Below are 26,095 nucleotides of genomic sequence, written 5' to 3' on the forward strand. Positions count from 1 at the left end.
GCCCCCCACCCCACCCCACCGCCGGGCGCCGCTCCCTCCCTGGCTAGGAGCAGGGGTTCCGCCCTGGGCCGGCCCGCCCCTCCTTCCCTGGCACGCGGCTTCGTGCGGAGCGTGGAGGACAGACGGAGCGGCCCCTCGGCTTGGAGGCCCTGCCGTGTGGGCCCGGAGGAGGCTATGTGGGTACCCCGGCCAGGCAGTCCCTCAGGGCGGGAGGAGCTGCCCCCGAGAGTCCGTCACCCGCACCCAGTGACCAGCAGTTCCCACCCGGGGGGACCCCGGCTTGCGAACTGGACAACACTGAGGGAGGCCCGGCTCCCAGGCTCAGGGGAGGCACCGCAGAAATCTGAAACTGAAATTCAGTGCCGGGGGCTGGGCATCTTTTATCACCTGAATGTTTTTAATACGAAAAAGAAGAAAGTTTTGATGTTCATTCTGAGAGTCGATTTCACCAGAGAGCTGGTCAATAATGGCGCGTCCCTTATCACCTTGTAGGGTCAGGACTGAACTCCCAGTGACCAGGGCAGGAGTAAGAACTGTTGTGGGTAATTCAGAAAAGTTTTCTGAAGGATCTGGACCATGAAGCCCAAGTAGAGAAGAGCCTATGGCGCTCGGACTGCAGCCTGTGGGTCTTTCACGGAGGTGCTGCTCTCTCCAGGGACAGAGGCCACAACTCTGGGGAAAGAAGCCACCTGACCTCCTGGGCTCCAGGCTCCAAGTCTGCCTCTCAGGCCGGGGGCAAGGGTCAGGCCCACCGTGGCTCCTGCTGCTACTGGCGACGGGGCGGGAACGGGGGGCACAAAGTGCGTTTGTGTGCCCCAGCACTTGGCCGAGAGCTGGCCTCCATGACATTTGATGTCTGAAAATACAACGGTGCCAGTTCCAGCACCCAGCACAGCTCCAGCACCCAGTTCCCAGCTCCAGCACCCAGCACAGCTCTAGCATCCAGCTCCCAGCTCCAGCACCCAGCACCCAGGTGCTCCAGCATCCAGCACCCACCTCCAGCACCCAGCACCCAGCTCCCAGTTCCCAGCTCCAGCACCCAGTTCCCAGCTCCCAGCTCTAGGACCCCACTCCCAGCTCCAGCACCCAGCTCCCAGCTCCAGCTCCCAGCACAGCTCTAGCATCCAGCTCCCAGCTCCCAGCTCCAGCACCCAGCACCCAGGTGCTCCAGCATCCAGCACCCACCTCCAGCACCCAGCACCCACCTCCAGCACCCAGCACCCAGCTCCCAGTTCCCAGCTCCAGCACCCAGTTCCCAGCTCCCAGCTCTAGGACCCCACTCCCAGCTCCAGCACCCAGCTCCCAGCTCCAGCTCCCAGCACAGCTCTAGCATCCAGCTCCCAGCTCCAGCACCCAGCTCCCAGCACCCAGCTGCTCCAGCATCCATTATCCAGCACCCAGCTCCCAGCTCCAGCACCCAGCACAGCTCCAGCACCCAGCTCCCAGCTCCAGCTCTGCCTTCACATCCTGCTCCCTGTTTCATCACTAATCTGTGGGAGAAACTATTTCCTGAAACTCTGTTCTTGGACCTCTCCCCCTGCACACCTGAGACGTGGGCTTTTCTCAGCTCCTGACCCGCCAGGATGGGTTTGTGGGACAAGGACCCCAGGTTTTCTTCGTGGAAACCTTGGGCTTCACTTTGGGACGCACCCCCTGGCAGGTGTCTGCCTTCCAGAGGCAGCTCTCAACAGTCCCAAGAGGCAAAGGATCCCCGCACCTCGGCCACCTCTCTCATGGGCTCAGGAGTGTCCGAGGCACGGTCCTTCTGCCCCCCAGGAGCCCTGTGTTCTGTGGCCACTTTGGAACCCAGAGGCTGACCCCTTCTTCCCCGTGATGGTTCATCCTGGGGAGGGCAAAGTGAGGGTCCCTCCAAGGTTACCACGTGAAAGAGCTCCTGGAACCTCGAGGGAGTGCCAGCTTCCTGAGCGTCAGGGAGATCCCACGGGGCCGGCACCCCACCTTGTGCAGGGAGACCGGGGGTGCCCCGAACTGCCGCCCGAGCCCTGAGCCAGGAGGCACGTGCCAGCCATAAGAGGAGGGCCAGACGCTGCAAGATGGCAACATCGTGAGGAGCAGATCCTTCCTTGGCCAACAAAGAGCTCCTAGGAGACTCCTTGGTGAAAAACCCACTCCACTGAGGAGACAACCAAAAATTTCACAGGCAGGAAGGGACGACTGGCTGGACCCTCCAGGGCTTGGTGACACAGCCCCGACTGGAGGACGAGCCGGTGTGCATGTGCACACACACACTCCACGTGCACACCCGCCTGTGTGGGACACACAGCACTTGGCTGGGGGTGGACTCAGGCGGGTAGGTCTTAAGCGCCTTGAGCTTATCCTAAGGACCCCATAGCAGGCCTGGTACTTCACAGTTTGTAAACAGCCCTCCCATTCAACCTCTTGCTGGAACCTCAGGGCCTCCGTCCCCCGCCTGGCCGAGGAGGCGCCGGGACAGGCAGCAGCATCTGTATTCTCTCTGAGAGCACCTCTTAAGCTCGGAGAACTTGAGGCTAAGACGGGGTAGACCCTGAACCAGGACCCAGGGCTCTGACCTTCCCGGTGTTCGTCCTCCAGCCACTTGGCCACCAGACTCTGGTGACATGAGTGAAGTCTAAATGGCCCAGAGCTCCTGCAGGACAGGCTCCAATACCACCTCGGGCTACTCGCTGGCCCCTCACCTAGAAACCCCTCCCCAGAGCCCCAGACATAAGAGATGCCGGCTCTTCCTCTTTGGCCGATGGTGGGAAACGTTTAAGAAGAGTGCAGCTGACCGGCCGTGTGACACGTGATAAGGCTCTACTGCCCACAGAGCCCGGCTGGAAGGCCCTCTGTCCCGAGAGACGCCTACGGGTGGGCGAGGCGGCCTGTGATCACAGCAGGGCTGGCCGGGGGGGTCTCGAGAGGGAAGGCATGGAGGAGCGAGCGCGGGCCCCCATGCCCTGCACCCATGCTCGTTCCTGGTGCACACAAGCTGCCCTGAGAAATCAGGACATCACGTCAAGACTGCCGACTGAGGCCGAGCCCAGAGTCTCTGCACTGAGACGAGTCGTCCTGAGCTTCTTGGGCTCTAGAAGCTGAGCCACCTCCCTCCCAGCCTCAGGGGCAGTCAGAGGGAGGAGGAGGGCCTGCCCCGAGCCCCCCAGCTCCCTCCAGGCCTCCCCCACGGCACCTCGCCCTTCCCCCAGCTCTGTGGGCCTCCCAGAGCTGCTTAGGGCTGCGGGGAGATCGGGAGAGCCTGGGGTCTCCTACCGACCCTCCCCAGGAGCAATTGATCCTGCAGGGCTTGGTGCCCGGCAGGCCCTGGGTTAGTACAGAGGGCCACAGACCTTGGCCGGAAACCTCATCTTTAAATGCTCCGTTCAAGGGATCTCCCTGGTGGTCCAGTGAGTAAGACTGCGCTCCCAATGCAGGGGGCCCGGGTTCCATCCCTGGTTGGGAACTAGATCCCACATGCATGCCGCACCTGAGAGTCTGCATGCCACAACTAAAAAAAAAAACCAAAAAACATGCCACAACGAAGAGCCCGCATGCCACCACTAAGACCTGGCGCGGCCTAAATAAATAAATATTAAAAAAAGAAAAAGAAAAGAAAAGATCTAAATGCTCCATTCAAAGAGGCCTTCAGCTGGGCACAGGGCAGTCACCGGTGAGGGGAGGGGGAGCCACCTGGATGTGTCTTTAACGTTTGCCAACCTCCCTTCTGAGCAGAAAGATAAAATGCCTTTTTACCCACTTGGAATTAAGCAATGATTTGTTTTCATTCTATTTACTATTATTGATTCCAAATTATGGTAAGCCTTCTTTTATGGCAAAGGATACTTTTTTTTCTCTCAAGTTACGGATACAAAGTTTCTTTTCAAAATGAATGCACTGAAATTTAAAAGGAAGTTTCGTAAAAATGAGTAAATAATAGTCGGTGTGATGATTTTGTAAAACCTCTGACAGCAGAGATCAGATGAAACTCTGTTGCCTGCAGTGGCCGGGGTCCCCTCCTGTGGCAGTGTGACCAGGAGCACAGGGCAGGGGCCCCAGAGGTCGGGTTCCAGTCCTGGTTCTACCCTGAGCGGCTGTGCAGCCTTGGGCAGTCACCTCACCTCTCTGAGCCTCTCCGTTTCCCCAACTAGAGCCAGCGCTGTAAGACTTCTGACTTTTAGTGTCGTTTCAGCCCCGCTGGAGTCACACTCGCCCTTCTCCCCAGCCTAGCTCAGAGCTTCGGAACAAACCCAGGAGGCTGTCTTCACCCCCACTCCGGGCCACGCCCTTGTGCAGGTGTGTGGGGGGGTGCCCCCTGCTAGAGCCCCCAAAGCTGCACCCCTCCCCAGCTGTGTCTCCACCTCCTCCGCCCACCCCCGCCCCACTGGATTTTCCTTTTCAGCTGTTTGCTCTCCTGCGGCTGGAAGTCTTTGGTGGTGGCATGCCAGGGCGGGGCCCTGGGCGGGGGAGGCTGAGCCCCACCCTAGGGCGGGGTGAGGTCCTCATCCACCTACGGGAAAGGCTGCTGCCTTTGTCAGCGGAGTCTGGTGACAACAGGCAGCTGCAACCAGAACAGAGGCCCAGGACGACCTGCCCAGGGCTTTGTTTTGGCGGCCTCCTTCAGGGCCCCTCCTCCCTCCCGGCGGGCAGGAGACAAGGTCCTGACTCTTCCTCCTTCTCCTCGTGTCCCCCGACACCCCACGCAGAGCTGACTGGGCTCTGGACCCAGTTCTGCCCAGTCTACCTGTGAGGTACCTCCCGGGCAAGCCCCTGCACTTCTCCATAGCCTGACTTCCCTGCGAATAAAATCGGAATAACAGGAACCAGTTCACCTGTCCGGATCTCACGAAGGTGGAAGGATCAGGTTGGGAAGTGGAAACAGGATTACCTTGTATACGTTGAAACCGCTCCATAATTCAAGGGGTTCTGAGGACTGGGCTTCCTCCCACTGACAGCCCACCAAACGTGAAGGTGGCGGTCCTGGCAAAGCCGGCACTTCCTGCTAACCCAGAACCCCAGGGCTCCGTCCCCAGACCTCCAGGACCCTGGGGACCAGGGCTGGTGCTAGGGAAGAAGGTTGGGTGGTCACCTGGTCCCACCCGCCGACGACAGACCAGGAGACTGAGGCCCGGAGAGGGTTAAGGAGCTCGTGCTGCAAACCCCAGCATTTCATCACACCCTCTCTCACGCTGGTGTCTCGTCTGTTAGTTGCTTTTGTTTTCTTTTAAATAAATTTATTTATTTAGTTTTGGCTGCGTTGGGTCTTCGTTGCTGCACGCAGGCTTTCTCTAGTTGCGGCGCGCGGGGGCTACTCTTTGTTGCGGTGCGCGGGCTTCTCATTGCGGTGGCTTCTCTTGTTGTGGAGCACGGGCTCTAGGCATGCGGGCTTCAGTACTTGTGCCTCGTGGGCTCAGTCGTTGTGGCTCGCGGGCTCTAGAGCGCAGGCTCAGTAGTTGCGGCGCACGGGCTTAGTTGCTCCGTGGCATGTGGGATCTTCCCGCGCCAGGGCTCGAACCCGTGTCCCCTGCATTGGCAGGCGGATTCTTTTTTTTTTTTTGCGGTACGCGGGCCTCTCACTGTTGTGGCCTCTCCCGTTGCGGAGCACAGGCTTCGGACGCGCAGGCTCAGCGGCCATGGCTCACGGGCCCAGCCGTTCCGCGGCATGTGGGATCCTCGCGGATCGGGGCACGAACCCGTGTCCCCTGCATCGGCAGGCGGACTCTCAACCACTGCGCCACCAGGGAAGCCCCGGCAGGCGGATTCTTAACCGTGCACCACCAGGGAAGTCCCCTGTTAGTTGTTTTTAACTAGAGTGTTAGGGCTTTCAAGTCTCATTGGCTCAGTAGATTAGTTCTTGTCAGGAGTTTAAAAAAAAAAAAAAGGCAAAACTAAAACTCACTAATTTTCTTCTGGAGCGAAATAAAGAAGTTTGCAATTGTCCTTGATTCTTCAAATCTTCCCTCTAAAGTTTCAGCGGCTCTACTGTGACACGTGTGTGAGAAGGAAGGTGGGAACAAAGCCAGATCACGGGGAGCCTCCTTCTTGGTGAAAGACGCTGACCGAAAGTGACAGGTGGATTAAAGCCAAAGGAAGATGTAAAACCAGGCTCGGTCCTCTCTCAGAGGAGGGGAAACTCCTTCCCGAGCCCATCTGGGAGGGGCCCCTGCAGACTGTCCAGGCTGGCAAAGCCCAATGCTCCCACCCACCAACCACACAGTGGCCACACTGAGTCCCCTGCACGGACGGACACATCTCTCTGGACATTGCGACCAATTGCCTGCCTCCCTCCCCCACAAGGGTCCACCAACGGGGACAGTGACAGGTGACTGCCTTCCCCTGGGCCTGGCCTCTGGAGCTGCCCTTCTCGGAGCGATGCCCGTGCCTGTGAGCACTCACAAAGGACGGCCCAGGGGCTAGGGTCCCAGCTCCAAGCCTGGTAGCACCCCTCTGCCCGCTCCTGTCGGCTAAAGGCAGCCCCCAAGCCCAGCTCCCCGCCTGGAGCCCGTCCTGGGACTCCGCTTGCATTGATCTGCGGGCCGGGTCCTCCCCTTTCACTGGCCCGCAGTGCTGACTCCTCTCCCCCCAGGGAGGACACACAACACAGGACGTCAGAGCCGAGGAGACAGTCTGATGGTGCCCCTGGGGCCCGGCAGGGATGGAGGGCCAGCAGCGGTCGCTGGGCAGTGCTGGGGAGCCCCACGCCCAGGCCAGTGGCCTTTCCTCCACCTCACCCCTGGTCTCTAAAGAGTCCCTGCCCCCCCCCCCCCCCAATCTGAGCCAGGAAGAGCAGCCTCTCCGAGAGGCTGGAGTCAGCCCTCGGTGAAAAGCGGCTCAGAAGGGCGCTCCGGCCCGGGGCCAGCAGGATCGTCCGGCACAGAAAGCAGGGCCACCCATGCACATGGCCACTCCGAGGGACACCCCGACGTGGGCGTATGAGTTTGAACAGAGGGGGTGTCTCCAGCCTCAGTGACGCCCAGCCGGGCGCTGCTCCTACAGGAGGGAGCCTGGGCGGGGGGCCGGCCCGCGGCCCCCACTCCCTCGCCTCCTGTCTCGGACAAATTCTGTCCCTCGACAGCAGCATCCTCGTTGGGCGAGAGCCCGGGGCCCGCGGGACCGGGTGGGGGTGAGTCACTGCTGGCAGGGGGACGCCGGGCTGGCAAGCACGACGATCACCCCCTCTTCGTAGGGCAGGAGCCTGTGTCCCCTCCATCCTTCTCTCCCCGGACTTCCCAAACAGAGGGCAGGCACCGCCAGAGAACCCAGCTGAGAGAGGGGAGCAGGGCCGGAGGCGGGGCGGGGTTTTTAAGCAGTGGGAGTTACCGGCCCGCCTCCCCTCTGTAGAGCTAAAGGAAATGAGGGCCTGCCAGCTCTCCATCCTGCTGCAAGGGTTAATTGCCTGCTGTTTCCCCGGTGCCTGGAGGTGCCCAGATGAAAGCAGGGAGGTCATGCAGAAGCCCTCACCCACCTGCAGGCCCCGGAGACCACTGTGAGGCCCAGGCTGTGGGTCCCGCAGCTGTCCAGAGGAAGCTCTCGAGCCGCACAGAACCCTGAAAAGTCGGGGCTGAAGGGGTCCTTGGCTAGGTCTAGTCCAACAGCCTTGCTCCGTGGATGAGAAAAGGTCTCAGGAGGTGAAGACCCCCCGGGTCCTTCCCTCCGCTTGTAGCAGCCAAGCTGAGACCAGAATCCAGGCCTCCTACCCGATCGGGTGTGTCCTATCTACAGCCCCGACTGCCCTTCGAGATAGGAATTCTCCCCTATTTCAGAGATGGGCAAGCAGCTGAGATTAAGAATTTGCCGAGGGTCATCCAGCTAGCTGAGGGCCCAGGGCTGGTCCCTCCACACCACCTGCCATGGGAGGGGTCTGTGTTTATTGGGACCTTTCTCTGCTTCAAGGGCTAGAGTCCTGCCGTTTTCTCTCCGGCAGCCCCTCGGGCCTTGGGCCCTGCCACCTGCAGACCCTGCACACACGTGGCTCACCAGAGCCTGGGTTCCCACGCCCCACGGAGCTGTGCACAGCCTCAGCCCTCTCATCTACAGAAGAGGGCCACCCAGGTGTCTCTGGGTCTGGGGTGGGCAGGACCAGTCCCCCTCAGGGAGAGGGTCCCCAGCACGTGGTCCAGGAGACCCTGTCGTGATGGGATCACCAAATACTGACACATCAGTTAAGCAGGTACAGCTGAGAAGAGGCTGGGAGGAAGATTTGCTAGCGAATCCTGCATTTTTTTTGGAATAATTTTTTTTTTTGGCCTCCCCGTGCGGCATGCAGGATCTCAGTTCCCCGACTAGGGATTGAACCCGTGCCCCCTGCAGTGGCAGCTCGGAGTCCTAACCACTGGACCACAGGGGAATTCCCTGAACCCTGGATTAAGGCAGAGAAATGGGGTCAGTGGCCAGAATGAAGGCAGAATTTCCCCTGGCCGTCCTCCCGGGGAGTCTTGGCCTCTGCCCCCGCCCCGAGCACTGGGCTGGTGTAACGGAGCACAGTGGAGGGATTCAGCACGATGCCCCCACGGGATACCCTGGCCCAGACCGCCTGGAGCTGCTGCGCGCATGGGATCGGCTCCCGGCGGGATGCTCTAGGCCCGTCCACAACCAAAGCACATTTCACTCCACGTGACGCCCAGAGGGACGTAAGCGCTCTAGATGTGCTTCTTGATTTGTAAATAGGAAAACCATTTGGGGCTGGAGGCGGTGGAAAGGGAGACCCTCCTCTTGATCCAGAACCTTCCCTGGACGCTAAACTGTCCACCTGCCGCAACGTCATCCAGGACAAACCCACGCGCTTTCAGTGATTTCTGCTCCCTCCTCCCTCACCCTGCTGTCAGCCGACCCAGGGGACGTGTTCAAAGTGCCCCGTACAAGGACCTCAGGGGGGCCGTCAGCCTCCCTTTGCTCCCCTAAAGTAATTCTGCCTCGGTCCCCAACCTAGGACAGGGGCACTTAGGGAGTCTTGTTTTTATTACAGGGAATGAGTGGAAATACATCCTGACCTGGGGGACGCCAGATACAGCAAATAAAAATGCAGGATCCCCAGTTACATTTGACTATCAGGTAAACAAGTAACACTGTAGGATCAGTATGTCGCAAATATTGCATTTCTTTATGCTTTACTTGGTAGCCCACCCTGACCCCCACAGCTGAGTGGCTCCAGCTTGAGTCTAGGAAGGAAAAAGGGGCCACTGCCCTGCGTCTTTTGTGTGAGGCTGACTCACCAAGGAAGAAGTAGGCTTGGCTGGGGGACGGAAGGGGGGAAATGAAGGGATTTGAACTCATGCGTCTGTTCCAAGTCCCCAGAACATGCTATAGTTTTAAAATATTGAGACTGCAAAAAAAAAAAAAAACCACCAGAAAACATCCCATAAAATGCCCAACAAAAGAGCGCAAATGTCTGGGGCGATGAAAGGAAACTCCATCAGGTTAGGAGTTAGGAGGCCAGGGGTCTCGTCTGCTCTCCCATTAACCAGCCATGTGACCCTTGTCCTTACTGGGCCTGAGTGTCCTCAACTATGAAATGCCAACCTTGTTGGTCCCTACATAGTCCCCGAGTCTGGTTCTGAGAACTGGGACAGAAGAGTTGAGTCTGCTCATCTGAGAAACAGGGCTGGATGTGCCCCACCCTTTGCACCAGCTCACCTGCTCCTCCCTGGGCCTCTGGGCATCACTGACCAGCAGATACGGTCTCCGGGGACCAGGAGAGAATAGAGAACGACTGGCCAACGACTTTCTCGGGACCAGTTCTTCTTTTCCTTAAGTCCCTTGATGCTTTTTGTGTGTCAGACTAACTCTGTTTCATTCTATGACAAGACCGTCTATATTCCATTTTCTTATCTTGTGATATAAGTGATCATAGATTATAAACAGTAGGATGAGATATATCTCATCTGTTTTTTTAAATTAAAAGACTATTGCTGAATTAGAATATAAGGTAACATCATAAGGTACCACCACTGCTTTTTAAACATTTTTAGAACAGATCCTTTGCATACTTAAATAAAATACGTAGTCAGTGGTGACCAATCTTTGTTATTTGAAGTTGATCTGATATTTGAAACAAGACAAGTCTGAGGAGTGAGGCTCTCAGAGGGCTTAGTATCATTTCTGCTCAAACACAGGTCCTGACAACACACAAATGGGGCTGGTTTTCTTAGATGGCCCCTAAAATGGCACTAACAACAATTATATTTTATAAAAAAAATTTTTTTAGAGGTTCCAGAAACACTTCCGGCAATGGCAGCACAGCTGGACTCCTCCAGCTTAGCGACGATCTGTCTGCGGTCCTCCCAGGGCAGATGGAGGCTACTCTGAGGAGGGTCCCTGTGCCCTGTTCCCTCCCCCTGCCCTCTGCGCTCATTTCTTGGCTGGGGGGGGGGGGGCACTGAACTCCCCTGGCTCAGCTGTGCCAATCCCTGGGAAAATCCCATGGCTCCCCTATTGCCTTGCCCCCTGCCCCCCTTCCCCTAAGTCCTGACTAGCGGTTCCGCCATCGTGGCTGAGGTGCTCAGCTCCAGCAGCAATCCTTCCACCCATCCGCCTCCCTCCACCAAAGCCCGGTGTCCCACAGCCCCTCCTGAGCTAAGCGAGCCGGGACACGTGTCCAGGCAGCTCCTGACTGAGTCACTCTGAAATCCCGCCGGCAGAGAGAAGGAGCGACGAGGGCTGGGCCTTGGGGTTCGGGAAAGGAGGGAATTCTCACCGGGCGTCAGAAAACAGTCACAGGGAGGGTGTGGGGGCAGCTGGGAGCCGGTGAGGATCGAGTTAATGGACCAGAAGCGGCGCTGAACCCAGCCGCACACAGGCTCTCCCAAGAAGGCCCTCAGAACGAGTTCCCTGCAGGTCCTGGTTACAAATCCCCACATGTAGCAACCCCTCATCTGATGACACGTCCCGGTTAATGTAACACGTCAACCCCTGAGTGGAGGTGAAGCACGCGCAGATGAGAACACTGATACCCAGAGAAATCAGAGCTCGATCTAAAGTCACAGAGTCAGAGAGCAGCCAGAGGCCCAGGGCGGGAACCCAAGCGCCAAGTTCTGATTGGGCAACGCAACATTGTAAAGACACAGAACATCTGCGCGGTCAGCACGATTACTCATCTGACTGCTGGTCCCGTCCAGGGACCTGCCCCTCCTTGGGTCTCTCCTAATCCTTTTCACGGGCATTACGAAGTCATCTTCTCAGATTCTGCCTGGTCATCAGTCTCTCCGTCAAAGCCCTTTACTCACATCTATGCCTGGTCTGCCCGCCTTCTGGGCTCAGTCAACTGTATTTATCAGTTATCGGCACTGAGGGTATCAACTGACATTAAGAATAGGGAAAAACGGAGGGAAATAAATTCACAGCAAACCTAGTTAAAGCTGCGACGAAAGACAAATCCTCCCAAATCAGCCCCAGTGAGACCTTATGTAGGAAGCAATCGAGTGGATGGCAAGGAACACCTAACTCATGAACCTCCCACCTCTCTCCTGCCCAGGACCCCGACATCTGTGAGCAATGCGGACTCAACACAAAAGCTGCTAAAACCTGAGGCCCAAGCGGACGGAGCCCAGAGCCCCACGGAGAAGCGGCCTTTATCCCCAGCCGCGCAGGCCCGAAGGGCCTCACAGAAGGATTTCCAGAACAATATAGGCTAATGTTGGCATTAGCAAAATGAAAGGGAAGCCACAGGATTTGCAGACTGGGAGGAAACCTGGGTGTCACCTAGCCCGACACCCCGACTGTGGAGTAGAAGAAAACTCCTGCGTGGGCTTGTGTGGTTGAAACAGGGCATCTGCCCTGGTGCTTGATGGAGAGCTAGGGCTAAAGAAGTATTTGTTCAGTAATGGGTGGAGGGGCATAGCGGGATGAGATCACACAGAAAGACAGTGACAGGGCCAGGATTAAAGCATCTAGGATAATGTCTACTCATGCTAATTTAAAAAAAAATTCTTAAGAATGATTATAATCAGGTTGGTTTTTTTTTTTCTTTTGTTTTGCGGTACGCGGGCCTCTCACCGCTGTGGCCTCTCCCGTTGCGGAGCACAGGCTCCGGACGCGCAGGCTCGGCGGCCACGGCTCACGGGCGCAGCCGCTCCGCGGCATGTGGGATCCTCCCGGACCGGGGCACGAACCCGCGTCCCCTGCATCGGCAGGCGGCCTCTCAACCACTGCGCCACCAGGGAAGCCCAATCAGGTTTTTTTTTAATGCACATTATTTCGTTTAGCCCTGACAACAATCCCCAGAGGTAGACTTTGTTATATCCATCTTACATGTGGGGGAACTGAGACCCAGAGGTAGAAGGATCTCGCCCAAGGTCACATGCTCAGCAGTAAGTAACACAGCTAGAATCTGAACGCGGGTTTGTCCAACTTACAAACTCAAGCCACATTCCCCCCTGGGCACACATCCTTGGTCATCAGCACATACTGAGAAGAGGGTTCCTTCGGGATTTTTCTAGAAACATCTAACTGATACATGACTGGACCATGAGAATTCAAACATCTTTCAAATCTACGATCAAATCAGGTATATTGGGAAATGGACTTTTTTTTAATATGATGTTTTCTTTATGCTGTTTCTAAAATGTTCTCATCGGAGACATTCAGAAATATCCAGTCAGACAGGAGGCTGCAGTGAGAGCCGCGTGTGAAATGATGGCCAAGCGAGCGGACCCGGTCAGAGCTGGGGGGCCTCCCCTCGGGGACCCTTCCCACCCCGCACCACTGTCTCGGCGACCAGGACACGCCTTCTCCTCCACGAAGCCTGAGCCCACACCCTGCGGGAAGCCGCTCCTTACCGGATAGCCCCACGCGCCGTTCCCCGCCTGGAACTTCGAGTAGTAGCCGCTCCGGCCGGTGGTCCCGCAGCTGTTGTAATTGTCGGCCAGGCCGTCATACATGGAACCTTGAGGACAGGGGCAAGGGTTAGGCCATTCGCTCCCCACAGCCCTCCTGCCCACGGCGTCCCCTCCGCATCTGGGGCCCTGCGGCCCTCGGAGACCAGGGCTGAGGCCTTGCAGGAGGAGAACGGGGAAGCAGCCGTCTGCTCACCTCCCTCTCTCCACCCGGCCCTCCACAGCCAGATGGCTGCAGGGTCAGCTCCGAGGGCCTCGGCCGACCCCTTCCTGGGGGTCTAGCCCTGTGGCCGGGGGTGGGCAGACACCTACAGGTCAGGAGTTGGCCTGGAGGGCTTCAGGCCCCCGTCATCCCGGTCCAGGGAATCACAACTCCGAGTTCCACAAGGATGGCCTTCCCACTCATGGACGACAGCCCGGAGCTCCACATGGCAGCTCCAGAGCCTCAGGGCCGCAGGGCAGCTCCGCAGGGTCCGGGGCCGACGCCACGTGGGACTCTGGTCCCCGAGCCCAGCTTTCCGCCCCCTCCTGCATCTCCCAGGTGCCCCAGCTGCTGCAGGGGGAGCGGCCACCAACCTCAAAGGCCCGGTGAGGATTAATGAACTGTCTTCCGAGAGCTTGGGGGCCCACAGATGACAGGCTCCGGGGAGGACAGAGTGTCATTACTCTTATTAAGGGTAAAGTGGCTTTGGTTTTCAGAAGGCAGCCTGGACGCTAGGCTCCTTCACCGGATGGCTGGGGAACCCGAAAGGACAGCCCAATTCTTCCCGCTGTCCTGCTGCCCTTGAAGCGAGGCTGACAGTGACCTGCCTGCGGCTTTGCTCACACCGTGTCCCGTGCCGAGTCTGCCTTCCTTCCTCGGCCACAGCCACTGAATCGCAACCGTCTGTAAACCCACGTTCAAAACCTGCAGCCGGGCCCCGCCCAGGAGGCTGTCCTGCCGTCCGTACCCCAGGTCACATCCTGCCTGGTGCCCCATTTCCTAGACTAGGAACCATGGCCCCATGGCCTGGGCGTCCAGAGCAAGGGTGGTCCTACACTCGTACTAAGCGATGGCCCCTGGGGAAAGTCGATCCAGGGAGAGGGGGTTGACCCAGCATCAGGGGAAGGGTCCGGCCGGGATTCCACCTGGCTCAATTCACCCCTCCCCATCGGCTGTGCTCCCTCAGACTCCCAAGCCTTTGGGGGTGAGCGCTGGAGCGTCTGAGCTGGGGGGAGAAGACAGAGCAGAGGGGCAGCTTTGGGTTGTGGCAGATGTCCCTGCCTGGTGCCACCTCCTCTGTCCAGAGCCAGGTGACCCCCAACAGCTCACAGGAGGGGCAGTGTCCCTGATTCTCCATGCCCCCCATCACGGAGGATCAACTGGCCACTGGGGCTGCGGGCTGTGGCACAGACCCCCAGTCCTGGGCGCCTAGCGGTGCTGGAATTGGTCCTGGCTCCGGCATTTGGGCAAAGCGCTTGCCTTCTCTCGGCCTTGGCTTCCTCTCCTAAAGAAAGAGGGGTTTGGCCTCTCCGCACCTCAAGGTCCCGTGGTTGTGTGATTACAGTGACTTGTGTCTGGGCATTCAGAGAAGCCTGACCTCTCTTCTCTAGAGACAGGGCTCGGCAAGGAAGAAGTTTGGGCATCAAAGGCTACATCACCACCTCCTTTGCTGCCTGCCTCAGGGTCCCCCAGAGGTGTCCCCACCCCAGAAAGCCCCAGGCCCAGGCCTGGCTCCAGAAGGGACGCTCCTGAGGCTCTGAATTGCTCCAAGCTCCCTGCTGAATGCAGGCAGCTCATGCCTCTTCCTTTCTCCAGAAGCTCTGGAAAAGCTGCCTTTGTCAGGAGGAGTCTGGAGGCAATCTCATGGGCGTGGACGCCCAGAACTCGCTCTCACCGAGAAAAGGGGCTGCAGCCAGGAACCCCGGTGGCCGACAGCCAGCGTCCCGTCTATCTCCCCTCCTGACATCCCTTCCAGGGCAGGCCAAGGCAGGGTTCACCTGGGCAGGGATTTCTCACCCAAGGGCAAGCGTGGGTCAGCCAGCTGCTTTGGATGAAAAATCTGGGGTGGTGACAGACACAGAGTTATGGGAGAGGCGTCTCCAGGAGGCTCCGTGGAGGGCAGGCTCCCACAGAGCCTCCGCCCTGCTCGGGAGGGAGTCTGTCAGCAGTGATGTCACTCGCCCTCTTGGTCATCAGGTGAAGCATATCCTCCCCGACACCCTGCACCTGCCCGCCTCCCTCTCATTCTCCTCTGTGTGACAGGCGGGGAGTTCTCTGCCGTGGAGGCAGATGACCTCTGGAGTACCTTATCATTTCAAGGCCAGTCCCTGTGACCCAGGGGGGACTGTGGTGATGATAGGTGTGGGTTGTAACTCTCACTTCTGGTTGGGCCAAGGCCTCCAGGCCCTTCCAGGCAGCTCCTGAAGGCATCTCCCCAAGATCACCTGCAACTGGGGGTCAAGCTGCCTGACTCCCAGCGTGAGCTGCCTGGCTTGGCCTCCTTGTGAGAATGTGGCTGCCATCACACCAGCCAGCACTGCTTCTCTGGCGGGAGGCAGCTGCCTTGGGCCGAGGTTTCGAGGGTGGGGAGTCCAGACACCTCACACACTTGCAGTCACACCTTGCAGTGTACCAGATGCCCGAAGGGGCGCAGGCGAGAGGCGAGCCGTTTGTGAGACTGTTACTCCCACAGCAGAAGCGAGCGCTCCCTCTCCTGACCCTGGGGGGGTCTGGTTGGGAAGTACCACCCTCTGAAAGTCAAGTTCAGCAGGAAGAACATGGAGCTTCTCACTGAGAGTGACGGGACAGCTCTGATGGCCTGCACTTCTCCACCGGCCCCTTGACCTCACTGGACGTCACTTCTAGGAAGTCTTTCCTGATGACCCCCACCTGGTCCCCGTGCCCCAGGCTGCCTGTCCTCTCAGTGCAGGGTACGGTGAGGTACGGTCCCCCTGCCCAGCTCTGGTGCCTTGAGGCTCAGTGTTCCCATAAACGCAGCAGGGGACTGGGGTCCAGGCCCCCCTCCCACCCAAAGAGGTCCCTGGCGGGTCGGTGAACCGGGGAGAGGCTGGAGCCAGAACGCCCAGGGCTATATTCTCAGGGAGGTGGGAAGGGAGGGGGGTCCCAGCACCAGTTTGCCCCACAGTCACCCCACCTCCCGGGAAGCACTGCACCCGCTGTTGTCGCTGGAAGGGCCCAGGGGCCTCTCCGCGTGGCCCAACTGTGTGTCTGCCTCGAGGCATCTGCCCTCCCGCAGGAGCCCGGGGTCAGAGAGCAGAGGTCTGCCTTACCTGTGGACCAGCACGGCCGGCCGCTCCCTACGCTGCAAGCCTCACTGTGGGTCACTGCTCCGGGTGACAAGCCATCTCAGAAAAGCCACCCCGCACACGGCAGCACCCCGGAGCCCCTTCCCTGTGGCCTTGCACGGGCGGCCTGACTCTCCCGGTGTCACTGGGCAGCCCTCTGTCAGGACCCCCGGGATTCCTCCCCCACTGGGACGGGTCAACCTTCGCAGGGATGACTCACCCTTCCACCCCCAAGCATTCCATGGGTCGCGCCCGCCACGCCTGAAACATTCCTGCTCTCCTTCTCAGGCAGGCCTCTCCCTGGAGCCCAAACCCTGCACAAAACGAGCTCCTCCTGGAGAAGACCCACCCCACCCCGGCGCCCCAACTCGCCCTGGGAGCCTGTCAGCACCTGGGCTGCCTGCTCGACGCACTCCGTGCTGTACATTCTGTGTGTGTCTGCTGGGGGCGCTCTCCACCCACCCCGACCCAGGACCAGACTCCACCTGGAGAAGGCCCTCGGGACACCGGCCAGCCTGGCCAAAGGGCTGCCCCAGGGGCAGAGGTTGCCCGAAACGCCTCTCCTCCACCCCAGTCTCCCCACACCCCCGTCCCTGCTAGCCACAGGCCCTCCCAGAGAGGGATGTCTGTGAACCTGCCTCTCACAAGGTTCCTGCCTCTTCTAGCTGCTTCTGCACTTACATCTGTTCCTTAGCACAGAAAGCTTCAGAAAGGAAGCCCACTGCCTCTCGGCCTCAGAAACGCCTTTACTTCACCCCCTAAATCCGTCCCATCCAGGGTGCCCAGCAGGGTGAGGCCCACAGCAAGAGGAATTTAAGTTAGACAATAAGGAGAACTGTCGGAAGAGGGCACGGAGATGTCTGGGACCCCGGACTGTCCCGCAGCCCGGCTCCTGCCCCTCGAACATCACAGGGGATGTTCTGCCCTCCACCCAGGCCAGTGGGGCGCTCGTGGACACGCCGCCCTGTCCTGGAGGGGAGGAGTTCAGCTCAACCCCACCTGACACGCTGGCGCAGTCGCTGCCCTTTCCTGGGCACGTGTACAGAACGGAAACACCAAAGCACACCGGGGTGTGTTCAAACCCAGCTCTGCTGGAAACCTGCTTTTCCTCCTCACGACCTGTGTGTGGCCACCACTAAGCCTAAGTGCTGAACTGAGGGCAGAAGCGTGCTGGGGCCTGGGCTCAGCTCCCCGAGGGGGGTCCAGGGTAAAGCATCGTCACCAGCAACTGCCACACTAGATGCCCGTCCCTGTGTGTGTGTAGAGGTGTGTGCCTGTGACGGGGTGGTCCCCACAGGGGGTCTCTGTGTGAGGGCGCGTGAGGGCCAGAACTTTGCTGCATCTCAGAACCTCCTGGGAGCCCTTAACAGTCCACATGCCCGCGCTGTCCCCATACTAACTGAACCAGAACCTCTGGGGGCGGGAAATTCCCAGACTCTTCCGACGTGTAACCACGCTTAAGGACAGTGCTTTGGGGGATAGTTTTTGGGCATCTGATGCTTCCTGGAAGGAAACCGTGAGGGCCGTGTCTCGAGGGGAGGAGCTTTTTTTGCAGCTGCAGATGGTCTGGGGAAACGGTCTGCAGAGGCAGTGAGTTATACATCTATTTCCAGTGAAATATCTGGAGATGATCTCACCCCACCTCTTACAGTTGCACAGACCCAGAGAGGGGCAGCCACTTGCCCGAGATCACACAGCAGCTGGCAACAGATCAGAGAGAACTCAAGCCTCCTGACACCAGTGGGACTCCTGCTGCTGCACAAGCCGCCACGAGGCGGGCCGCGTGTGAATGCGCGTGTGCGTGAGGACACGTGTGTGTGTGCACAGCAGTGGGTATACGTGTCCATACATGCGTGCCTGTGTGGCGTGTGCCTACAAACAGCCTCACATGAGGCTACCTTCCATGGAAAACAGTCCTCCATTTTGTTTTGTTCAAACATCACGTAACTTCTACGGGTCACACCCTATCGCAGACGTAGCTCCCAGAGTTTTAAACCTAGAACAAGTGGCTTATTGATATTTACAATTCCGTGTGTGGGGAGAGGAATTTCTTTTGTTCTGTTTATTTGTTTTCTAATCTCTGTCAATGAGCTTAGCAAAGGAGCAGGATGGGGGGGGAACACCCCGGAATACTCGGCATTTTTGCATGTGTTGTAACAGGCCGGTGGAAATCCTGGCTAAGCCCTCAGCTCCTAGAGGAGGCATTGTGAAGAAATGAGAACTGGTCTGCTTGAAGTTTAACTAGGATGTCTCCCTGCTGGGGCAGGCCTAAGCACAGACACCACGTACCTCCTCCCGTCTCAGCTTTGGTCCCGAGGAAATAACCCCAGAAGAGACACCTGTGCCCAGCCTGTGGTCAGGGCAGGACACCTTCCAGGAGAGTAGAGACAGCAGAACCTCCCCGGGTGGAGGGTCACGCCGAGACACAGCCCCCCATGAATCCAGGGAGCCGGCCAGCGGGGCCCTAAGACAGGGTCTTGGCTCCCCTGGGCACAAGCCTGCCCCCAGGAGGGCCCTGGGGAGCAGGACACCTGCCCAGCGCACCCCACCCCCACCTCTGACCATCACAGGTGGGAAATGGTGCTTCTGAGAAGAATGGAGACAGAACCTTCGGGCCCAAGGCTGACAATGGCTCCCGGGGCAGTGCGCAGGGCGCGTGGGTTAGGACTCCCTGGAGTGCTGTGTGGAAGGCAGCTGGTTCCACCGAGCTGTGTGTGTGTGTGTGTGTGAGAGTGTATGTGTGTGTGAGTGTATGTGTGTGTCTGTGTGTGTGTACGTGTGTGTATGTATGTGTGTGTGCGTGTGTGCGTGTGTGTGGCAGCGGCGGCTTCGGACTTGGACCAGAGGAGATTTGGGTTCAGCTTTAGGAAGAGATTCCAAGCGGAGCATTAAGGGCATGAAAATGGCAGTGTTTCCGCTCGGGCCAGACGACAGCGCACCAGTCCCTCGCCCCACGGTCCACCCCGCAGCGGCTCCCCGCCTGCTGCAAGGAGGTCATGTTTCCCAGCCCTGATCTCCGGCTGGGCAGCCACGTCCCCGGGTTCCTCCCGCTGCCCACAGGGACCCTCGGGAAGCGTGCGCAGCAATGCTCAGAGGCCCCATTCAGGAGAAGATGGGTGGGCGGGTCCCGAGCAGCCTCCTCCTGCAGGGTCTCCAGGCCCCAGAGAACCGCTCCCTAACCGGGGACTGCCTGACAGGGTGGGCCATGCGTCCGGGCCTGTTTTGGGGAGGGCACGGCAGAGAAGGCGTTCACGCCAGGCTTCTCCCACGTGGTCCCACACCCAGCCCTCGGGCGGCTCAAGGCCCCTCCCTGACAGGATGGAAGGCAGCCCTACGGGCTGGCTCCGGACAAAAGACACTCCTACTGCCAGGATCTTGGGTGGCTGACCCCTGACTGTCCTACAGGGCTACAGGGAGAGGCAGCTCCTCTGCGGTCAGTGGGGCGCACCTGGCCTTCTTCAGGGCGGGGGCCCGGGAGAATCAAAGACCCCAGAGAAACCTGCTCTTCTCTCTAGGGCAACTGAAAGAGAATTCGAGTCTGTGCAGGGGGCGAGGGGGATGGCCTGGGGCGTGGTCCTTTCACAGCCGCCAATCACCCCTCCGGGGACCAGAGCAGACACATGGAGTGAAACCAACAGGACAGAGAAGGACCAAAGCGGGGAGAGGCAGTCACAGAGCAAACGGGGGACGCCTGGGCGGCGCTGGCAAAGAGACAAAGCCGGATAAACCAGAAACACCAGCTGCAGGTGGCCTGACGGCCTCTCCCAGCTACAGTGCCGCTGGGGAAACTGGTCAGAGCCAGGGGTAGAGGGGACATGCCTCCAGGGTCAGCCCTCAGAGAGGGACGCACTAGCCATCAGAGTCCGCCCCTGCCTGCTGACGCCCCCGGAGGACCTTGGGATGGAGAAGTGGAGAGAAGAGGGATGGATGTGTCACCCACAAAGAGAGAGGCCAGGGGCACAGTGCCCAGCCAGCGCCCCATGGGGGGATCAGAGGGGGTGTCTGGGGCACCGGGGCTGGTCTGAGACTTTGCTGGAGCTGCGAGCCTCCAGCTCAGGCCTGGGACGGAGTGGGAGCGGGATGGGGACAGGTGAGTCTGCAGCAAGGGAGAGAGGAGGTGGCTTGAGCTGCGACTGGGCTGTGGCCAGGAAGGGCACTTTGTTTCCCAAACCTACTTCCAAATAAGGCTGGAAGCAGCTACCAAACAAAAGGGAAGGGGGCAGGCGCTCTGGAGGCTGTGACCTCGAGTGGGGGTCTGGAAGGAGAGGAGTAGGGGGCACAGCCGCACAGACCTTTGGGTTTGGGGTGCAGGGGAGTTCTCCGCCAGCCACTTTCTGCCCCTCAGCTCTACACGGGGGCCACTTGGGCGGGGGCACAGAGGTTGAAATCGTGAGCTGGTGTGTGTATGTGTGTGCGCGCGCACGTACGCACGCGTGTGTGGGAGAATCGGTGAGGATTCATCTCCTTCGTCCCCCCCTCTTCCTACCCTCCTTCTCCCCGCTGTCTCGTGAACACCTGACTTGATCACTGTATCTCTTTTTTTCAATAAGTAAATCTCGGATGACCTGTACTGTTTGCAGTCTGCAGCGTCTTTATTGGCATTTAAATAAGTAAATAGAAGGTACCCTGATCCGTGTGTATTTCTCACTGGGAATTGTTTGTATGAAAGCGTTTGGTCTAAAAATCCTCCGCAAAGGGCCCTGTCAGGTATCATACCTTCCTCCTTGCGTTTCAGGGGTCCTACCCCTCTCTCCTGGCCGCCCCCAGGTGGGGGAGCTTACCGTGGAGGGGAGAGGGCTGGCCAGGCCGGCACCTAGATGGACAAGTGCCCACCACGAGGGCCCAGCAAGGCGGGGGGTCGAGGGCGGGGCATTCCCAACCTTGGCCACCGAATTCCCTGGTTGCCCCTAAGACACTTGTTTCTAGGCAAGCTGAGTGGGTCAGGGCGAATCCCGTAGGAAAGTGGGTTTCTCTCAGCCACGGGAAAGAGGGCATCCTGGTCCCCTTCCCGGCCTCAGTCCCCAGGGTCCGCACTGGCCCGGGGCGACCTTGGAACCACACATGCCTCTTCCAGGTGCGAGGCTGCCGCTACCACGCCGCGCAGTCACAAGGGCTTGTCTGCTCCCTGAGCCACCTCCCCGGCCGCCCGCCCCTCCTGGGCCTCCACTCGGGTCTCCGTGACTCCCTGCCCGTCGGGCAGCCACGCACCGCCCTCCCCCCGGACCCCCCCAGCCACTGAGATCCCGCAGCTAAGTCCGGGCAAGATGGGGCGGGGTGAGGGAGGCGCACGACCCCGGGCGACCGGGTAAGACAGGACGCGGAGACAGTTCCCCGGAGCAGGCCGGGGAAGAGAAAGCCCTGGGCCCCGAGAACGGCCCTGACTGCGTCTCCCACCGCGCCCCCACCCCCCAACACCGTGAGCGCGCCGCCCAGCGGCGGCTGCACAGTAGACCCGGCGGCGGAGGGGAGCGCTGCTGGGGTCTGCGCGCGCCCCGCGCCCCGCCGCCCGGCCACGCGCGCATCCGGCCTTTACCTCGGATGGAGTGGCTCGGGGTGGACGACTGGGAAGTCTTGGGCTTCTGCCGCTTGACGGTCATCATCACCTGCTCCTGCACGCGCTGCTGGCCCGACGTGCCGGTCTTTATCTTCAGGTCCGACGGCAGGGCCAGCGTCGAGTTGTCCTGGTCCTGGAAGCATTCGTAGGCCAGGGCGGTCTTGAGCGGCGAGTGGTTCATGGCGGCGCGGGGCGCGGGCCCGGAAGGCGAGCGGCAAGGTGCGAGGTGCGGGGCTCGCGACGTGCGGGTAGGCAACGGGGTCTTCTCGTGCTCAGAGGCTCCCTGTGCCCATAGAGCGACGACCACGCGCGTGACGGCTCCTGGCTGCTGCTCCCGGCACTTCCACCCGGCGCGTCCTGGCCCAGGCACTGGCGGGCCCGCCCTTCGCCGCGCTGGATATACCGCCCCGCCCGGCGCCGCCCCCTCCCCGCCGCGGCCGCTCCAGCGGAGCCCCGGGCGCTGAGCTGCGGGCCGGGCGCTCTGGGGGCAGGGCTTCAAGTCCCGAGCCTGGACCGTGCTCTCTCTTCCTTTGTCCCCCTTCCCTCTCCCCGCGACCTGCCGAGGTGAGGCCTCCGCCGGGGCGTCGCCCTCTGTCCCGGCGGTCCTGCGCGCTCAGGGATAGAGTGCGTGCTCAGCTCGGGACTGAGGGAGACTTCTCTCTAGGAAAAAGGAGTCTTTCTTGACTGGGCCCCCTGCACAGCCAGATGCCCATCTGCCTCCGTGCAGAGGTCACTGCGGAGACCCGCCCTGTGGATGGGGGCTCCCAGGCTGACGGCAAGGAGCACAGCCCGGTCCAACCTGCAGGGAGGGGGTGAGGGCCTGAAGCCCACAGCAGGATGAGACTTCAGATGGAAAACCACAAAGTAGTGCCCACCCCCCAGGGCATGGGCCTGCCAGGGGAAGCACCAGCTGAACAGTGGGTGTCTCTGAAAGTCCAGACTTAGCCCCTGAAATGGGTGCCTGGTACATCTTCGGGGCTCAATAAAAATTATGTTTTAACGGATGAGTAAATGAAGACTAGCCAATTTAAGGTAAATTAAGTCTGATTTGAATCCTACCCAGATCCTTACCGAAAAACCGTAAGGTAGCCTACCCCTTAAAACTAGCCGGCTGTGGACTTATTATCCTAGGACGTCGTGTGCGTTCTCCCACACTCCCTGGGGCGTGTGTAGCGATGTTTCATTCTTGTAGCTTTGTCCGCAGGCCCCGAGGTAGCCGGCGCCAGGGAACCTGGTGTGTAACAGGAACTGAATATTTTAAACCTATGTTGATGGAAATCTTTCTAAGGGCAGCACACCCCTGCCTTTCCCCCTTTGGCAAAAGACCCTGAGCACGTTTACGCACTTCTTGACAACTCAGGGTTCCCGTGCTGGACACCCAGTGCTGAACGGACAGTGCAGTCCGGTCAGCTTCTTTGTGTTCCGGGCTCCTCCAGCCATCACCTCTGCTGTCCTTTGTAGCTGGCACTCACAGCTCACACCCTTCACTTTCAGCTTGCCCTTCTGCTCTGCAGAGGAAGGGACCCTCAGAATCTATGCTCATGGGGAGTTCTGTGAGGTAGACTTGAGAAGCCCAGGGATGGTCTCAGGGACCACATGGTGGTCACTCGCTCGCTTCCTGAGACATGGGTGTTACATGCAGGAGCCCAGCTGTTCGTAATGCATTCCTGGGAGCCACGTGCAGAAAAGAAAATCGTAAAGCACATCGTGGATTCAATAGAAATAGTTTTATAATTGAGGCTTATGTCCCTAAGAACTTAGAGTCAAATAAACCGGAGATGTGACCAACAGTACGTCGTGGATACCAAAGCCCAACCCCTGTAGACCTTGACTATCACTTCAGATTGTAAGATTCTGCTTTGAGCCATAGTCTGCCAGGGCTGGACCGAGCCTTGGACATCATCCAGCCCAGCCTCTGCAGTTTTCTGACTCGAAGAGGAGGTAGCTTGCCCGTGGTCACCAGTTAATACGTGGCAAACCTACATTTCAGTCGGGCCTGGTGACTCCAGGGCCAGTGTGCTTCCCTCCACGCTATCTGGCCTCCGTTATAAAAGTCCTACAAAATGGGCCTTAAAGTACAGTGCACACCGATGACGGAAGGGGCCCAACATCCTATAAAGTATACATGACAGCACAGAAAAACACAAGTCCATTGTATCATGCATTTGGCCCATCTACAACCTAATATGCTAGCCATATTAAATAATGATAATTTTGCCACTTTTAGGATGTAGAAGGGCCCTGAGGGAGGTGACAGGAGTGGCCCATATTGCTATAATAGCCCATACTTAGCCCCTGGGGGTTGAAAGTGATTATCTTTAAAATGGTTTCCAGATATGAAGTGTTTCTAGATGCTTCTCTATTATTTTGATATTAACATTTTGATCTATTGCTAGCCACAGCAAGTATCTGCTGTGCTCCTACAAATCAGGCACAGTCTGGGCCCTTTACATAGACCATCTCATTTGAATGCAATCATCCTATGAGGTGGGTACCAGCATCCGCATCTTTCTTTTTCGGGCGAGGAAACAGGCTCACCAAGGTCACAAGTCTGGTAAGTGGCAGAGGCAGGGCCGAGCACAGGCAGCCTGGATCCAGCACCTGGGCACTCGGTGACGGTGCCAGGCTACCTCCTTGAGATTGCCCCGTGACGAGCAGTGGCTAAAAGCCTTCCATGGACCAACCTTTTAACAGCATCTGTTTCCATCACAAGGCACGAAAGCCAGGCCACCTGGGATCCAGTTCCAGGGGTATCCCTAACTCGATTCATGATGCTGGACAGGTGGATGGAGGAGGATGCCCTCCTCCATCCTCCCCACCAAATCTGTAAAGCAAGGAGGTAGATTTGATAGCTCCCCAAGTCCACCGTAGCCCAAACACTCTATAATTCAGCTGTCAGTTATGGGGATTTTTAGAGCAGGAGAATCTTGAATCGGGTCTTCTGGACTTTGCCTCTCCTACCCCAATAACAAGGTGAAGCAAAGTCTGGATGTGGACGTGGTTGGAGGGAGGGCCGGCACCACCAGTCCGTCCACTCTGCAGACACTATTTTATCTCCCAGTAACCCCCCAGGAGGTATTGTTTTGCAGATGAGAAAACACACTCAGAAACAGGAAGTCAGTGGTGCAGCCGGGATCTGAACCAAGTCTGACCCCCGACCTGGGAGAAAGAAAGGAAGGTGACTCAAGCCACAGGTCTGGGGCCACAGGGAGGTTCGTTCTGGCTGGGAAGATTGGTCTGGGCCACAGCTTTTCCTGTCACCTCTCTCTCCTGCCTGCCCAAGCCCCGCCCCTTAGGGGCCCTGCCCCTGAAACAGGCCAGAGGAGAGGGTCACAGTCCCCAAGTGAGGAACAGAGGTCACAGAGGCCCCGGAGATGAGCGCGCTCTGAATGGCATGTCTTTAGATGGTGAAAACACCCGAGTGGGTGTGGGTGGATTTGAGTTGAGAGGGTGTGGGGTGGTCTAGGGAAAGCGTCTTGGAAGAAGTTAATTTTGACTTGATTCGGAAACAAGATGAGTCAATTTCATCTTCAAAGACACTGGGATGATGAGTTTGGATGGGGGTCTTATCCTCTGCTGCCTGCCCTGCAGACTGCCTGGGACCCAGATTCCACTCTCCACACTCAGGGCTCTCCGAGAGGGGGAATATGGATTCATTCATTCAATGAGTACTTCGTGAGGACCTCCCACGAGGCAGGGCCCGTGCTAGGACATGAGGCCGAAAGAGACAAAGTTCCCGTCTTTATCCAGCTCACCTCCTAGAGGGGAGGGAGGCACCGCTGGGCCAGGTCGGAACACTGGCTCAGGTGGAGGCTGAGACGATGCCTCTGGGGCTCCTGCTGCTTCTAAGGGTTGAAGCTACTCCTTGCTGTTTCCAGGCCCTCAGGTGAGGGGGCCACCTCCACCTGAACCCCAAACGGAGCTGGAAGCGGTAGCTTCCTGGGTGGACCCCTTGCGAAGCCCAGTCCTTCCTCACCTGCCCCCTCCCTGTCCCGGGTAGCTCTGGGCTTTCCGGCTGCCTGGTCTCTTCCAGCTGAGTCCCCGGTCAGCTAGTGGGATCCCCGGTGGCAGCCCAAGTCAGGAGCTGTAGCGCCTTCCCTGGGGGACCCCGCTGCCCCTCCCCCCCCCACTAGCCTCCCTTCTCATTTTGTTTCCTGCCAGCCCTGTCTGACTCGCCCGGCACCGATGTCTCCCCTGCACCTTTGCACAGACGTTCCTCTGCGTGCAGCTCACTCAGGCTGTCTCGTAAGTCTGTCCCGAGTGCTAAACGGCTACGCGGCAGGCCAGTCCCCACCAACAAAACTGTGATGGATGGCCGGGTCCGCTCTCATTCACCCTCTGAGTGGTGGTCAGGGAGGGGTCAGAGAGGGGCGCGCAGGCCACCCATCTCAGCAGTGGGGGAAGGTGCCACAGGCAGAGGGAACCATGGGGTAAAGGCCATGGGCCTGGC

The 26,095-nt window shown here is 58.9% G+C and overlaps 1 protein-coding gene across 1 annotated transcript in view; it reads right to left on the reverse strand.

Annotated features, from left to right (window-relative positions):
* Window positions 1-21,906, reverse strand: part of PKP1 (plakophilin 1) — a 41,250-nt gene extending 19,344 nt beyond the window's left edge. The window contains exons 1-2 of the mRNA XM_082832476.1: window positions 21,625-21,906; window positions 12,747-12,853 (exon numbers count right to left, since the gene is read on the reverse strand). Of these exons, the coding sequence (XP_082688602.1) occupies window positions 12,747-12,853; window positions 21,625-21,826 (309 nt within the window). The 5' untranslated portion in view covers window positions 21,827-21,906. The remainder of the gene's footprint in view (window positions 1-12,746; window positions 12,854-21,624) is intronic.
* Window positions 21,907-26,095: the final 4,189 nt, after the last annotated feature.

Source organism: Leucopleurus acutus, assembly GCF_964270905.1.
Source record: "Leucopleurus acutus genome assembly, chromosome: 2".
NCBI classification, from domain to species: domain Eukaryota; kingdom Metazoa; phylum Chordata; class Mammalia; order Artiodactyla; family Delphinidae; genus Leucopleurus; species Leucopleurus acutus.